At 42.0% G+C, this 13,896-nt stretch overlaps 2 protein-coding genes across 7 annotated transcripts; one reads left to right on the top strand and one right to left on the bottom strand.

Annotated features, from left to right (window-relative positions):
- Positions 1-12: 12 nt before the first annotated feature.
- Positions 13-4,751, bottom strand: mfsd13al (major facilitator superfamily domain containing 13a-like). 6 transcript variants are annotated; one of them, XM_060042432.1, is made up of 9 exons: positions 4,618-4,704; positions 4,466-4,546; positions 4,087-4,353; positions 3,175-3,489; positions 2,451-2,897; positions 1,717-1,871; positions 1,364-1,447; positions 992-1,135; positions 13-656 (listed from the first exon to the last, which is right to left on the bottom strand). In XM_060042432.1, the coding sequence occupies exons 3-9, from the start codon at positions 4,243-4,245 to the stop codon at positions 515-517; spliced, it is 1,446 nt and encodes a 481-aa protein (XP_059898415.1). In that variant the 5' UTR covers positions 4,246-4,353; positions 4,466-4,546; positions 4,618-4,704; the 3' UTR covers positions 13-514. The 6 variants fall into 6 exon arrangements, with proteins under 6 accessions (XP_059898415.1, XP_059898423.1, XP_059898400.1 ...); XM_060042440.1 differs by having other exon boundaries at positions 4,466-4,498; positions 4,618-4,692; XM_060042417.1 differs by lacking the exon at positions 4,466-4,546 and having other exon boundaries at positions 4,618-4,751.
- Positions 4,752-4,838: 87 nt separating this feature from the next.
- cdr2a (cerebellar degeneration-related protein 2a) lies at positions 4,839-13,306 on the top strand. The gene is made up of 7 exons (XM_060042466.1): positions 4,839-5,066; positions 5,699-5,811; positions 7,631-7,779; positions 8,132-8,308; positions 9,405-9,737; positions 10,103-10,412; positions 11,362-13,306. Exons 1-7 carry the CDS (start codon positions 4,988-4,990, stop codon positions 11,644-11,646), a joined length of 1,446 nt encoding a protein of 481 aa, XP_059898449.1. The 5' UTR covers positions 4,839-4,987; the 3' UTR covers positions 11,647-13,306.
- Positions 13,307-13,896: the final 590 nt, after the last annotated feature.

The raw sequence follows: 13,896 nt of genomic DNA, 5'->3' as shown, positions 1-13,896 counted from the left end.
AATGACATTAACTATTTTTCCCCAAATCACATCCTTTATTGTTTTGCTTCACCATCAAATAAGTCAGCACAGATCCAGTCAAGATGTGGTCAAACTATTAATGCAGCATTATATATTATTGTATATTAATTTAGTTTCATAAATTTTTCTTAATAAACAAATACAAAGTCAAATTAGGCGATTGTTTGATTTGATTTATAAAAAGACACAAAAAAAAAATACAAAACCAACCCACATTCTCCCTCATTCACAAAAACAAATCAAGATATGTACGTCTACTACATTGTAGTAGATAACTAAAGAAGGCACAGACCGGCTCCAGAGCTTTGAAGAACATAGATAACATTCACAGACTAATTTCAACATGGGGGCTGGTAATATAAAAGTTCCCTTTGTAACAACAGAAAACCCCCCACAGTAAATTACAAAGATCCCTTGTCCTCTAAAATGCTACATTACATTGACGTCACCTACAACTGTAAACTAGTTGTCTAAGGTTAAACTGCGGCTGAAGTTATCCGTCGATGTACTTTGTGTCGACTGTGTGACTGTTGCGGATGGAGAACGGTCTCCAGGCCAGGGCTTGTGTGGTGGAGATTATCAGGGGGATCAAACACACGAGGTAGAACATGACGCTGTGCAGGCTCTCCGTGGCTCTGGAAGTAAGACGAGAGCAGACGTGATTATAAAAGTCGTTAGCGTTATAATGAGTCAGCATTGTTTAAACATGTATCCATCTTTTTTTCTTAATTATATAATTATTTTAAAATACTTGCGGCTTGCTCTCTGTTATACTTAAAGATTGTGAATGTTGTAGAGACAAGATATACAAGATAAACCAAAGACCAAGACGGACACCAACCAGACAGAGCTGTTTTGCAAGTCACAAACTTAGCACAGAGTGGACATTCCGTTAAAAACGGTAACTCCCTTAGAAAGAGGAAATTACATATTCTGTAGGCTTTCTTATGAAATATCTTTGTGTTCTTACTCTGGGTTGGAGGTCTTGGTGATAACCTTCAGGTCTTCATAGTTAAACTGGTTGAGGATGGTCACCACGAGCATAGGGGCCAGAGACTGGGCGGGTTTGGTGAACAAAGCATTGGTTCCGAACACCATTGATGAGAGAGGAGAGCTGCAGATGGGGAGGGGGGGAAATGAATAATCTTTCGCAGTATATACAGTATACATCATGTCGGATAGCAGCAATGTCAATGAATGACAACCACATCATTTCAACTTTACATTTGGGATTACAAGACTAGATTCTTTGAAAGTTGCTGCATTGTTCCAATTATCACCATGAGTGATTAGTTTAAATGTACGACCAATACGTGCGCGCACTTGCACACACAAATCCTACCTGCGTTTATACTTCTGTAGGTCTGAGTCGATGATGTCAGCCAAAGGCAAGTTGAACAAACTGAACGATGCCTGTATTAAAACCCTATTGAGAAGAAACAAATTCATGGAGTACTTTCATGGATAGCAAAAACATAGCAGACATACATGGATTAAATACACATTAAATGCTAGGCATATTGACAACATACACACACATTGAGTGCACATATATTGGACTATGTGGTCCAATTAAATAGGACCTTAACCACAACATCCTTTGCCTCTATCTAAACTCTTGCTTTGGAACAATCCGCACCAATTCAACTGTGTGTGACTCCTGACTGTAACAACAATGTAACATCAATGTCCTACATGTTGACGGAGAGAAAGACCGCCAGGACGTAGTGGTGCTGGGGACCGAGGGCCAGCATCACCATGGCCATGACCCCCTCTACATAGAAGGTGTACAGAATCATCTTGTAGTACCCAAGATCAAGGAGCAGCTTCTGGCTGCTCAGCACTAGGATCTGAGGAGGAAAGAGGTAGTGTTTAAGAATTGTACACGCATGACAAAGAAATGACTGATGTCTTGAATGTGCGACAGAGAAATTAAACACAAACTGATCCCCAAATTGTAGTATTGTTAAGTGAAAAAATAATAGGCGACAGTCCCAAGATTTTGTCAGGGGTTACTGTTTGAGTCCTGTTTGATTTTTGTGGGGTCTACAGCACGAATGACACAAAATATCGATCCTACTGTCCAATCTCAGAGTTTACCAAAACCATTTGGGGTCGCCTGATATGCATATGTGGTCAGTCTTATAATCTACAAATACGTAATGATATGTTTAATGCAAAACAATCCTGTATATAAAACAGTCCCCCTAATGATTCATAGCCACAATGGAAACAGCGTTGTGCAATGTGCAAACCTTGGCTGGGACAGTGAAATAATGGGCAGATGTTGATTGAGTGATAAGGATGTGTATGGAAACAGAAGCAGAAGTACAGTGGAAGAAGTCGGGGTCGCAAAAAGACCTTGGGGGGAGGGAGAGAGATAGAGAGGGGAGAGTGAGAGTAAGAGAGATAGAGAGATGCACGGTTACCTGTGGACACATGAATCCAGCGCCGTACATCAGACTCTTCGCCAGCGGCGGGAGCACATTTAGTGGAATGAGGTGCTCGGTGATTATCATGGTGAAGTTATTGAAGAACGCCAACATGAACACCTGGAAGAAGTTCATGACCACAAACAGCTGGAAGTTGCGGTCAGACAGGATCTGGCATGTCATAGAGACCACCGCGGCGAACGAGAGGGCCGGTTGGCCGGATGCTTTGTCGTCACCGGGTTCTGTCGGTGCCGACGACGGCGATGACGTGCCGGAGCCCTTGTTGTCAAAGCGGCTCTCGCTGTGGAGGCCAGTGTAGAGCATGCAGCCGCAGCTCAGCACCGCCACCAAAACCATAGCGCTCTGGAAGGCCGAGTAGTCCTCCATGTTCCTGGAATAGAGGCCACAGAACAGCACGCTGGATGAGCCAATCAGAGACGCCACCTGGGGGGAAGACAGAAGAGAGGGATGAAAGATAGGAGAGGTGGATCCTTTGAATGGTGTGGTTGTTCTCTCTTATACATACATACATACATGTATGGATGTATGTATGTATGATATTGGTGTGGCTAAGGAGTTAGATGGGCACCAAGTTAAGCATCCATTCCTAATGAAATTAATTTGAACTAAATGTCTGTTTCTTTGGATACAGTCAATGTCTAAATGAATTGTTTTACATGCATGCACAAAAATGTCATTGATTTGTTGTTAAGTTGTTCACCTGGTTGTACTTAATGAGTCTCAAGCGGCTCTGATGGTGGCCGGATATCTCGGCGAACAGGGCGCACTGGGAGAGCAGCACAAAGGTCAGCATGCCGTCGAACGCGCACAACGCCACTGTGAGATGCAGGCCACACATCCAGTCGCCGGGGCTGTACTCTCGCCATGGATACCAGGCCAGAAGAAAGGCGAGGGAGTAGAGCGGCGCGCCGTACAGGATGGCGAGGCGGCGGCGTGAGCAGCATTGCACTTTGGAGTTGTCCTGGAGGTAACCGAAGAGAGGGTCGTTCACCGCGTTCCAGATCATGTACACGACCTGATGGACAACAGGAAGGAAATGAAAGCCTTAAAATATATACATATATATCTTGGCCAGGTCAAGCAGCATGAATCAGTATTCAACAAAGAGACAACAAAAACAGACAGGAAACATATGTGACCTTTATCTATCCACTTTCGATCTTACAGTCCACTGGATACGTTAAGAGTAAGATACAAAGGCTATGACCAAATACTCTTAGGGCCATATCCTTCAGGGTTGGTATATTGTTCTGAGCATAACATGTTTCCGTTAAAAAAAAAAGACCTTGAAATGTTAGATATCGTTCTGTTTATTATTAACAGGCTAGGCTACACACTATTCTAAATAACATATAACAAATGCTGACATTAATAAAATACAGAGACACTGATTTAGTTTGTCCATGTATACCAGTTATATATCGTGCTGTATATTAGGACACATTATTCTGATGAACATATAAACAAATAGAATATTCTGAGATAAATATCATAGAGAGACATACTGATTTTGTTTGTCCTTGTAAACAAGTTATATATTATATATTAAGGACAGGCTACACATCACAGCAAATATTCTGAATAAAAACATATGCTAACACAAATGACATACTTGTGACTGATGGAATGCACCCTCTGATATTTGGTACTTATTGAGAAAGAGTTTGACATAATAGAAGCTGAATATACTGTTCATCATGCCAGCACCGAGAGTCGTCATGGAGAAGGCCACGGCTGCAGGGTTGGCCCCGAGTTTTATCAGGTGTCGCATGACGTTAATTCCTCCGCCGTAGGTGCGCGCACCTGAGCGGGGTATCTCTGATGCGGGGTATCTCTGTTCGGTGGTTAAATGTCATACGTCCCACAGAGTCACTGTAACCTATTGGTAAAGAATGTATACGTTAGAATTTGAACCGTTGATCTTCAAGAGCGTCACCATTGATTAATGAAAGATTTAACTGTGGATACAGCTCTTAAACATCTAGGCCTACCTCTGGATACATTTACATAGTAGCGTTTTAGTCCTGCATGGGATGCAGTCGTTAAAAATCCATCTTCCGTCTTCTATATTTCTTGAACCGTTTGAAACAGTTAAAGTAATGTAATAAATTATTTGCAACGGCGTTTTAGTTATTTTATTTACCTTTGTAGAAAACACTTTCACCAGACAATTCTTTGCAGATCCTGTTGAATGTACGCGGAAATAGGATGTGTGCACCGCTTCCAGTTGTCAACACAGATTCTATTGGACAAGGGAATTTGTTGGCCCCGCCCAGTTATTATCAATTGGTCAATCATCGTTCTATCCTCGCTGACGTCAAATGGAGTTGAAATCCACTTCGGGTGTCTATCCTGTATAAGCGTTTGTCTGCCACGTTGCGGGAGATGCCTGGAGAAGTAGTAGGCAGGCTACTACTTCCTTTGGGAAATGCTATACATAGCCTACACATCTATATTTTTATGGCCACTGGTTTTATTATGGTCGGAGGCATCCTCGAAAGTTCCCTCCGAAAATGTTAACAGATATGATAGTAGAAGAAGAATTTGAGAAGGATGAAGAGCCTTGGTATGGAAGGCAGGATCTCGAACATGGTAAAGAACCTTTGGCGGTCGCGCCCTACAGCCAATTGTTATCATAATAACGGGTTTCTGCTATAGCAATACACCATCTGATTGGTGTAGCAATTGATTCAATAGCCTACAAATGTCAACATTGTATCCTACCCGCTGCTCCTTTTAAAATGTTTTCTAAAGTTGCAAGTCTTTAATGTTAAACATCCTGCGCTTTTTATCGACAGTTATTAATAATAATAATAATAATAATAATAATAATAATAATAATAATAATAATAGTAATAATTCATTTGTAATGTATAGTACTTATTACAGATAATTACGCATTATAAAAAGATTAACAATAAAATAGTACTTTTAATCATGAAAAATCGATTACATGAACTATAGCTCTTGTGAAAGTCACACTTTGTATTCATGAGAGCTCACTGATAACCCGTGAGAGTTATCTTCTCTCTCCCCTTTTCCCCTAGGCAGTTCTTTTTCATGTTGGTCATGGTATTGTTTTGACGGTTGTCATTTTATTATCGGATCATAGCGCTTTATTGTCAATCGTTTTAGATTGATCAGCTGATTGATATCGTTCTCAGGTTTTCTTCTGAGAATGAAATGAATGAATGATTCTTCCGTGTCTCCGTGTGTTTTCATAGATCTCCAATTGGCAGCCCAACTGGGCAAGACCTTACTGGACAGGAACCATGAGCTGGAACAATCTCTGCATGAGATGTATGCAACCAACGGCGAACAGCTTCAGGAGATAGAGGTGACCTGAATACTGTCTTGGTGTTGTTGTCTTGTTGTTGTTGTTGTTGTTGTTGTTGTTGTTGTTGTTGTTGTTGTTGTTGTTTTGGCAGCCTAGAGTGATGCCTTATCAACATTCAAAGGATCTGTATACTTCTCTGGTCAACTCATATTAATAACCTTCATTTTTATAATGACACCTGGCAGTTTGTTCTTCCAATTTGAACGTATTTATGTATGCATTTGATGTAGGCTATTTAAACCTACTTTAACCCATTTTATGGGATGAAGAGTATTGCATTGACAGATCCATGCTAGACCCCCATTCTCTTTCATGGTAGCGACACCTTTACGAGTGCTTCATTACCATCACAGAAAATGATACTTAAAATACTTCAAACAATGTATTTTTCTTTACCTTGTTACAAGTTAAACGGGTAAAAAAAAGAGACATTCAAAGACAGAAAAACATTCTGTGTTTGTCGCCAATCATGCCAGTTATTACTTGGCGCAAGAGAAGATTGCATAACCTTTTGTCTCGGGTGGCCGAACAAACAACCATCTGTAAATTACATTGTTTGCAAAGTCCTGAATATGAAGCAATCTGTAGTGCTGCTATGCAAATCCACATTGCTCAACCGTATTAATCCATGTTCTAGTTTGTGGTTTACCATAAGAGGATAGAGCTGAAACCCAAGTGTGGGCATGCTAACCAGTTTCCATTAGTAACATGCAGAATACCTGCAACATTCATAATTAACCTTAATTTATTTTCATTCATTGTGCCGTCGCTACAGCCTATTTTGGACTATTAATCTCTTGGTTGCAAGACAGGCCATTCGTCAGAGATAATAGCCTTAATATGCAGAAAGTGGGCCGGTGGCTTCAGGGGAGATTGAGTTTAATAGGATTATCTATAACTGTCTGACCCCTATCTAGCATCCAGCCTTAGCATATACTGTAAAGGTCAGAGTAAGTCCCCTATCCCTGCTGATACACACCTAGATAGCTGCCAATCGTTGGTTTAAGTTTAGTTCTGTTGATATTTAGACTCTAGACTGGACTGGTTTATCAAATAGTCACCATTTTGATGGACTTGACTTAAAGAACTGTACTTGAAATACATGTTTACGGTCATCTTTCTTACATTTTTCATATTTTTCATCACTGTGGTGACGTTGTTTAGTATCACGCTTTACCCCAGTTCTACCGATATACACTAAAGTCCCTTTTTATTGAGTATTTTATTTTGACCAATATCCAACTTTTTTCCTCCATACCTCAGCTTCAACTTCTGAGGTTCCTGAATTTCACATTTGTATTATTAACTTTGAATATGAACTTAAAAAATGTCAATACTTTTGCCTATGTCCAAACCTGCCCTCAGTGCATCAAGAGAGGACTCTATCATATGATCATATGTGATTCACTGTGGTTGGATGTTCAAATACTAAGTAGCAAGCAGAGCTATAGGGTGAACTACTGTACTTCTTAAGAGCCTTTGTAGGCTAGGCCATAAAGTGGTTGAAATGCTACACACCGCTATCCATAATGCCCCAGCATTGAAGACCAAACAACTCCATATTTTTTGCGGTTAAAAAACAACATTTGTTGCGTTTACAGTAACATTTATTCAACAATTTTGTACCGATATCCGATTTGTATAGGCCTATCTGTGTAGCACTTGGCAACCTGCTTATAAAGGACCGCCAAACTTGATGACTGAAATTATTTACTCCTCTCTTCTCCCCTATGGGCCTGAGAATTTGGCATCAACATCTGATTTATGTATGTGGAGCGCTTCGTAATCGACTTAAAATGGGACTCTACCCCTCGGACAGTACCTGAGCAAGCAGGTGGAGCTCCTGCGGCAGACGAACGAACAGCATGCCAAGGTGTACGAGCAGCTGGACCTCGTGGCCAGGGACCTGGAGCACAGCAACCAGAGGCTGGTGACGGACAACCGCCTGGCCCAGCACAGGATCAACAGGTCTGGATCAAACCCTGGCATGGTGCAGGCCTGTGGTTCCCTCATAGTAACTATTTAAACCTGCACTATGAAAGTTCCTTTAGTTCCTTGAGTTGAAGCTACTGTTATAGCTCCTCAATTATAGTAATGTGTTTTTTTACACTGATGTGTATTGTCTTTTGATACACAGGTTTATTCATTTGTGTTGCATCAATGAATCCAAAAAATTATATCAATGATATATTATCTATAAATTATGCTTTCGAAGATTTGATCCATCATTCTGCTCACATTGCGCATTGCAAGAATGTTTTGCTTTTGGATCCTGAAGCGCTAAATGCATACCCCCCCACTACTGTTGTCTCCTCGTCAGTCTGACTGACACGGTAGAAGGGCTCCAGGGCCACATGGAGGAACTGCACACCCAGATGGAGGAGCTGCAGGCGGTCCAAGTGGAGCGCGCCAAGAGGCAGTTGGCTGACCCGAAACGCACCATAGGGGCCCAGAGTGTGTCCTGTCTGAAGGAGTTGTACAACGTGCAACTAAACAGGTGAGAGAGAGAGAGAGAGAGAGAGAGAGAGAGGGAGAGGGAGGGAGGGAGGGAGGGAGGGAGGGAGGGAGGGAGAGAGAATGGTAACATTATGTGTGAGAGTATTTGAATGCAAGTGGTAGAGGAAGAATGTTTGCTGTGTGTGTGTGTGGCAAGCACTCTGGCAATTGATTATGATATAGAACTTTCATAGAAATAGTAACACAAATAACAATTGAATAGTTTGATACAGGTGTGTGGGTGTGTGCCTTAATGTGTTGTGTGTTTCTGTATATATGTGTGTGTGTGTGTGTGTGTGTGTGTGTGTGTGTGTGTGTGTGTGTGTGTGTGTGTGTGTGTGTGTGTGTGTGTGTGTGTGTGTGTGTGTGTGTGTGTGTGTGTGTGTGTGTGTGTGTGTGCGTGTGTGTGTGTGTGTGTTATGATCAGATATCAGTGCAATTATCAGGGTAAGAAGGAACTGTTCTCAAGAAGGAAGTTTAAACAATGTGAAGCGATTACACCAGGAAGTTTATTTCAGATTGTGAGTGTGTTTCATAGTGGGGCACTGGATTCTTCCATGTAAACAGAGTACTGTTTATCCCCTCCCTGCTAACACAGAGCCACTTAGTCCTACCCAAGGCCTTTGGATAATCCTCTTGCGTAACAACAATAAATACGTATTTCAAAATGTACAACACACATTCTTGTTTTACATTTTGTTACATAACTTTAAGGTTAGGTTCTATTCATGTTCTAATCTTCACAGTTTTCATAGGACACATTTCTTGAGCTTGACATGTATTTGTTATTTATCTGTAAACTGATGTATCTATAATAGTTGTGCATGTTTGTTATTCTGTCTATCATGGTGGTTCTCGTGATATGGTATTAAAAAGGCAGCAAACACCCATGTTTTAATTTATCAAGATAAAATTATATAGAAATAGTATGAATATAATATCCTTATTTGTATTGTATTTCCACTCTACAAAAATACCAATATAATTTATCACATGCCACCAATGTCATGAAATAAACTTGAATTGCAGCCACGTTGTTTTATCCCAAGCAGCTCCATCACTGCGGTCTGATGCAGGCTCCTTTTACATCCATGCAGATCCAGGTCCAACAGTGGCTACGGTGAGTGGCACTCCGACTGGCCCTGGTCCTCCCCCGCTCCACCGCCATGGCGGAGGGACTCTCTGTTGGACGCGGACCCCGCGGTGGAGCGGGCTGCGCTGCAGCGCTCCATCCAGACCCTGCAGAGCCAGATGAGTGCGGAGCGGAGCCGGCGGCAGGCGGCCGAGCGGGAGACGGAGGTGACAGCCGGGGAGAAGGGGGCGCTGGAGGAGCAGCTGGCCAAGCTGGAGGGCTGCCAGGCCAGGCAGGTGGAGCTGGAGGCAGAGGTGGAGGAGATGCGACTGCTATGGAGGTCGGAACGCGCCAGCAGGTGAGGTCTTCCAGGGATGGGTATGTGTCACGAGGATGGGCTGGTAGTTGTAAACGGGAGAATCAACCGTCGAATCGACTTCCCAAGCAAACCTTTTCTTTTACTTTATTCCTGGTAACTAGGGTTTGAGGTAACTTGGCCAACCTTACTCATTTCTGCAGCTTATTTTTTGCATCTTTGTTAAGGCATTCCAAACCCCCTCATGCTAGTAAATGAAAAAAGTGGAGATAATAATAATTCTGTCAAAACTTCTATTTGAAATTATAATATTATAAGGAGGGTTATAAAGAGGGTTCAGGCCGAGAACACCACCGATTGGTCGGATGACCGATCAAGCACGTTTTTGTCGTCTTGTCTCGCTGCAGTACCCGCCTCCTGCCAGACACCGTCTTCTTCTCCCTGGTGGAGGACAAGCCCGGCCAGGAGAGGAAGGATGACGAGGTGGGGCAGCCGGAGGAGGAGAAAGCGAGAGAGAAGGAGGAGGATCCGGAGAATGAGTTGCAGCGAGCCAGACTGGGGCGTCAGAGGTGCAGCAGCGACAGTTTCCTGAGTGGAGCGCTGGCGGAGGAGCTTAGCCGCAGACACGACCAGATGTGTATCCGGCGGGCGGAGGCTGTGAAGCAGAGGGGCGTGTCTCTGCTGAACGAGGTGGACGCTCAGTACAGTGCTCTGCAGGTAGCCTCATGCTGGTGTTGTTTAACCCCATACCGGTGTAATCTTACTTCATACTTGTGTTGTCTACCCTCATACTGGTGTTGTTTTAAGTGTGGTACACACTGAACCAACTGTTAGCCATCAGTAATGTTTGGGGAGCCTCGGACAAGTTCGATAACAAATCTGTTTGGTGTAGTCAGCGTTGCATTCAGTGTTGGAAGCTTTTGGAACCGCACGGACGGTGTCTGGTCCGAAAATGCAAAGTCTGAGAGCGTTGGCGGTCTGAGGAATGGAGCAAATAGATATTCTGATTGGTTTTGTGCTGCTCGCACACAACCTGTGAATCAGCACAGTGTTTGGGAGGGGGCAAACTAGCGCCATGAGAGTATTGCCACCCGATGGTAAGGAGACTTATTGCATCTCGTACACCTACAAACTAATATTTAGTTGGCTGGAATCTGCGCGGTGTCTCTCAATGCAACTTTTCTGCCGAACGGGTCAGAAGAGAGGCAAAGGATTGGTCGGATAAAGGCAGTTGGCCGTTGGTTTGAGTCTGGGCTTTGTGTGGGCCCCTTAACACATAACTGGTGTTGTCTCGGATTGTATAATTGCTGCCTTAAACGTTCATGCAATGGAAATTGGGGGAGTTCCTATTTTACCTGCAAGAAGAAAAGACAAAAAAGTGAATCAGTGAATTAATAATTGTTATACATGATTTCAAATAAATCGTAACAAAAATGACAAAGCAACATTGCCGAGGTTTTATAGCTAAACAGTGTGGATCCTTTTTTTTTATCATTATTGTGATCCTTATATCCTTAACACTCCCTGACAAACAGAGTGTATTCTTTGACAATGCCGTTTACTGTTACTGCTTGAAAGCAACCTAACGATAACCAGGAGCCATGAGTTAGGTAGCTGCTCGATATATATTTGATTCACATTTATCATCCCATAATGTGTTTCCCAGGTGAAGTATGAGGAGCTCCTGCAGCGATGCCAGCAGGGGGGCTCGGCGGGGGTGCTCAGCCACAAGGCGATGCAGACTCCACAGGTGGGGGGCCCCGGTGCCGGCCAGCCTCCCCCAGACCTCTCCCCCTCAGCGCAGGCTATCGTTCCGGAGGACGGCCCGCCAGCTGAGTACAAGGTCCTCTTCGCAGAGATCTTCTCCCGAATCCAGAAGACCAAGGAGGACCTGAGTCAGAACCGCCGGAGGGCCCCAGATGAAGGGCCCTGCCCCCGTCCTCTGTTCTGATTGACGGCTGCACTCGCGCACGATTCTCCTACACCTTTCACGGGGTGTCACTCATTTTTACTATTAAGTGTTTTGGTGAAAGGATAACATGCCATGTCCATTGTTTCAGAGACCTCCAATAATGACCCTGTGCACCGATTGTACTGTGTATGTAGATATGCACATCATCCATGTCCATGGATGTGAAAGGTTTGGCAATCCGGTCTTTCTACTATTTTATATTGTGTTTTTTTGGCACACACTTGAAATTATCCGTGAATGTTGATCGATGTTGTCTCCTCAGATGGTATACACCTCAATTGTTTAGGTCACCCGAATACTTCCTTCCACCAGATATGTATTATTATCAATATTGAGTCAATGTATTGATAGAGGGGAGTTGGGCTGTATTTTATAGTTTTGCAAAAGCTTGAAATTCCTCTTACGGTATTTAAAATCGAGAAGTATTATATTCCAGTATTTGAGCTTTTGCTGCATAGTTCAATGAACAGTGTATCAAGGTCATTTGTTCACACTAATGCTTATTACATGCAGGTTTTTTTTATAATGCAAAAACCGTAATACCATGGACTGGACTGAATAGAGGGCTTTGTACAGTTAAGAGGTTGGACTGTTGAAGTTGTTTGGTAACTATCAAAGGGTATTCCTGAGGAAAAACCTGTGTTTTTTTTTTCCTCAGCAATACAGAGAAAAAGACCCCACAGAATGCATGTCAGAATGCATTGGCTGACTGTAACAATTGCTTAATAGGTCACAAGGTGGATTTTATATCAGAAATGCTAACTCTTGATTGTTCTGATGATTTGTTTTGACACTGTATGCTATAGTAATTGCATCTGACGAAAAGATTATAGTCCAGTGCCAATAGGATACTACTTTTGCTTTTTTATCATTGTCAAACTATTTATTTTTCTCAATGATTTATTGACTTTTCAAGATGTCACTGTGTACCTGATCTTTAATGTGATTATTATTTCTAAATACTGACTTCAAAATACTTTGAAGATTTAAATTTGACCAATACTGAATGCCGTTCAGTTGTATTTATTGATATTCGACAATAAGGAATTATTTAATTCCATATGTGTCTTACAGTCACTCCTAACAAACTAAATTATTGTTGTTTGAACAGCGTTTTACTCAAATGTTTGGAGGCCAATTAGTATTTAAATTATTTTTTACTAAATAAAGTATATTTTTGTATGATTATTATTCATAAGACTAACACTACTGTAATTATCCCTACCTGGTTGGATAAACATTGAATCGACACCCTAACTCAATTTATTTAAATAAATCTTCTATATCAAAATAGTCGTCAGAGATAACTGTTGCTGTACTTAGACAATAGTTGTTTCTATTCGGAAATGCTATTTATACCTTTTTTTTTATTATTATTAATAACCTATGCCCTATCAATTTCGTAGTGGATTAAAAAATGGTATCTGATGGTAAGTGCTTCAGAAAATGCTGTAAGCCTTTCTAGTATTTACAGTTGAAGTATACAGATTGTTATTGCTGGTGATCATTGTTCTAAGATGCAAATTTGTGCAGTAGCCTATAACTGCAGCAATATAACGTTGTTGTTGGGCTTGATGTGGATGAAGGAATTACTGCTTCTAGGGTCCTGTTCAATAATTAAAGCACTTATGCAAACGCCTCTACCTTTTTCGTTTGTCCCTCAGTGTAGAAATACAGTTTAACAAAGATTTGAAATATAAACAATGTGTTGTTTTGATTAAAAATGTCTTATAAATAATGTATTATTGTATAACATAGAAAACACTTAAATAGGTACCAAACAGTGTTTCATAGTGATATTATTAGGTGAGTGCATGCAGTGCTCAACTATTGTTCTTCCAAAAGGTCCCATGGCATGAACTTTTCACTTTGTGAGTTTGCTACAATTAATTTGAGTTCCCCTAGCCTGCCTATGGTACCCAGTAGCTAGAAATAGCGTTAGGTGTAAAACAAGCACTAGGTATCCTGCTCTGCTTTTGAAAAAACAAAGCTCAGACTTGCCATATGGGGACATTTCTCTGCTTTGCCCCTTTAATGGGTCCATGCTTTGCCCGCCCCGAGAATTTGGCCTGCCAATCAGCAATGAGACGATGAGCTACCACCGTGCGAGCGCCACGTGTGTATGTGTGAATAATACACACACTAGCTGTGTTCGAAATCGTTCCCTATCCACTCACTCACTATTCCCTAGCTGTGTTCGAAATCGTTCCCTATACACTCGTTCCCTAT

Source organism: Gadus macrocephalus, chromosome 2 (genome assembly GCF_031168955.1).
Source record: "Gadus macrocephalus chromosome 2, ASM3116895v1".
Taxonomy (NCBI): Eukaryota; Metazoa; Chordata; class Actinopteri; order Gadiformes; family Gadidae; genus Gadus; species Gadus macrocephalus.
This window is presented reverse-complemented; position numbering and strand designations above follow the sequence as displayed.

Excerpts from the sequence above, each read along its gene's own strand:
- mfsd13al (XM_060042417.1), bottom strand. The coding sequence starts at position 4,245 with ATGCGACACCTGATAAAACTCGGGGCCAACCCTGCAGCCGTGGCCTTC. Across the intron at positions 1,448-1,716 it reads GTCTTTCTCTCCGTCAACAT|GGTTTTAATACAGGCATCGT; the intron begins GTAGGACATTGA and ends TCTTCTCAATAG. Across the intron at positions 1,136-1,363 it reads CTACAGAAGTATAAACGCAG|CTCTCCTCTCTCATCAATGG; the intron begins GTAGGATTTGTG and ends CCCCATCTGCAG.
- cdr2a (XM_060042466.1), top strand. The coding sequence starts at position 4,988 with ATGTTAACAGATATGATAGTAGAAGAAGAATTTGAGAAGGATGAAGAG. Across the intron at positions 7,780-8,131 it reads GCCCAGCACAGGATCAACAG|TCTGACTGACACGGTAGAAG; the intron begins GTCTGGATCAAA and ends TCTCCTCGTCAG. Across the intron at positions 8,309-9,404 it reads TACAACGTGCAACTAAACAG|ATCCAGGTCCAACAGTGGCT; the intron begins GTGAGAGAGAGA and ends ACATCCATGCAG.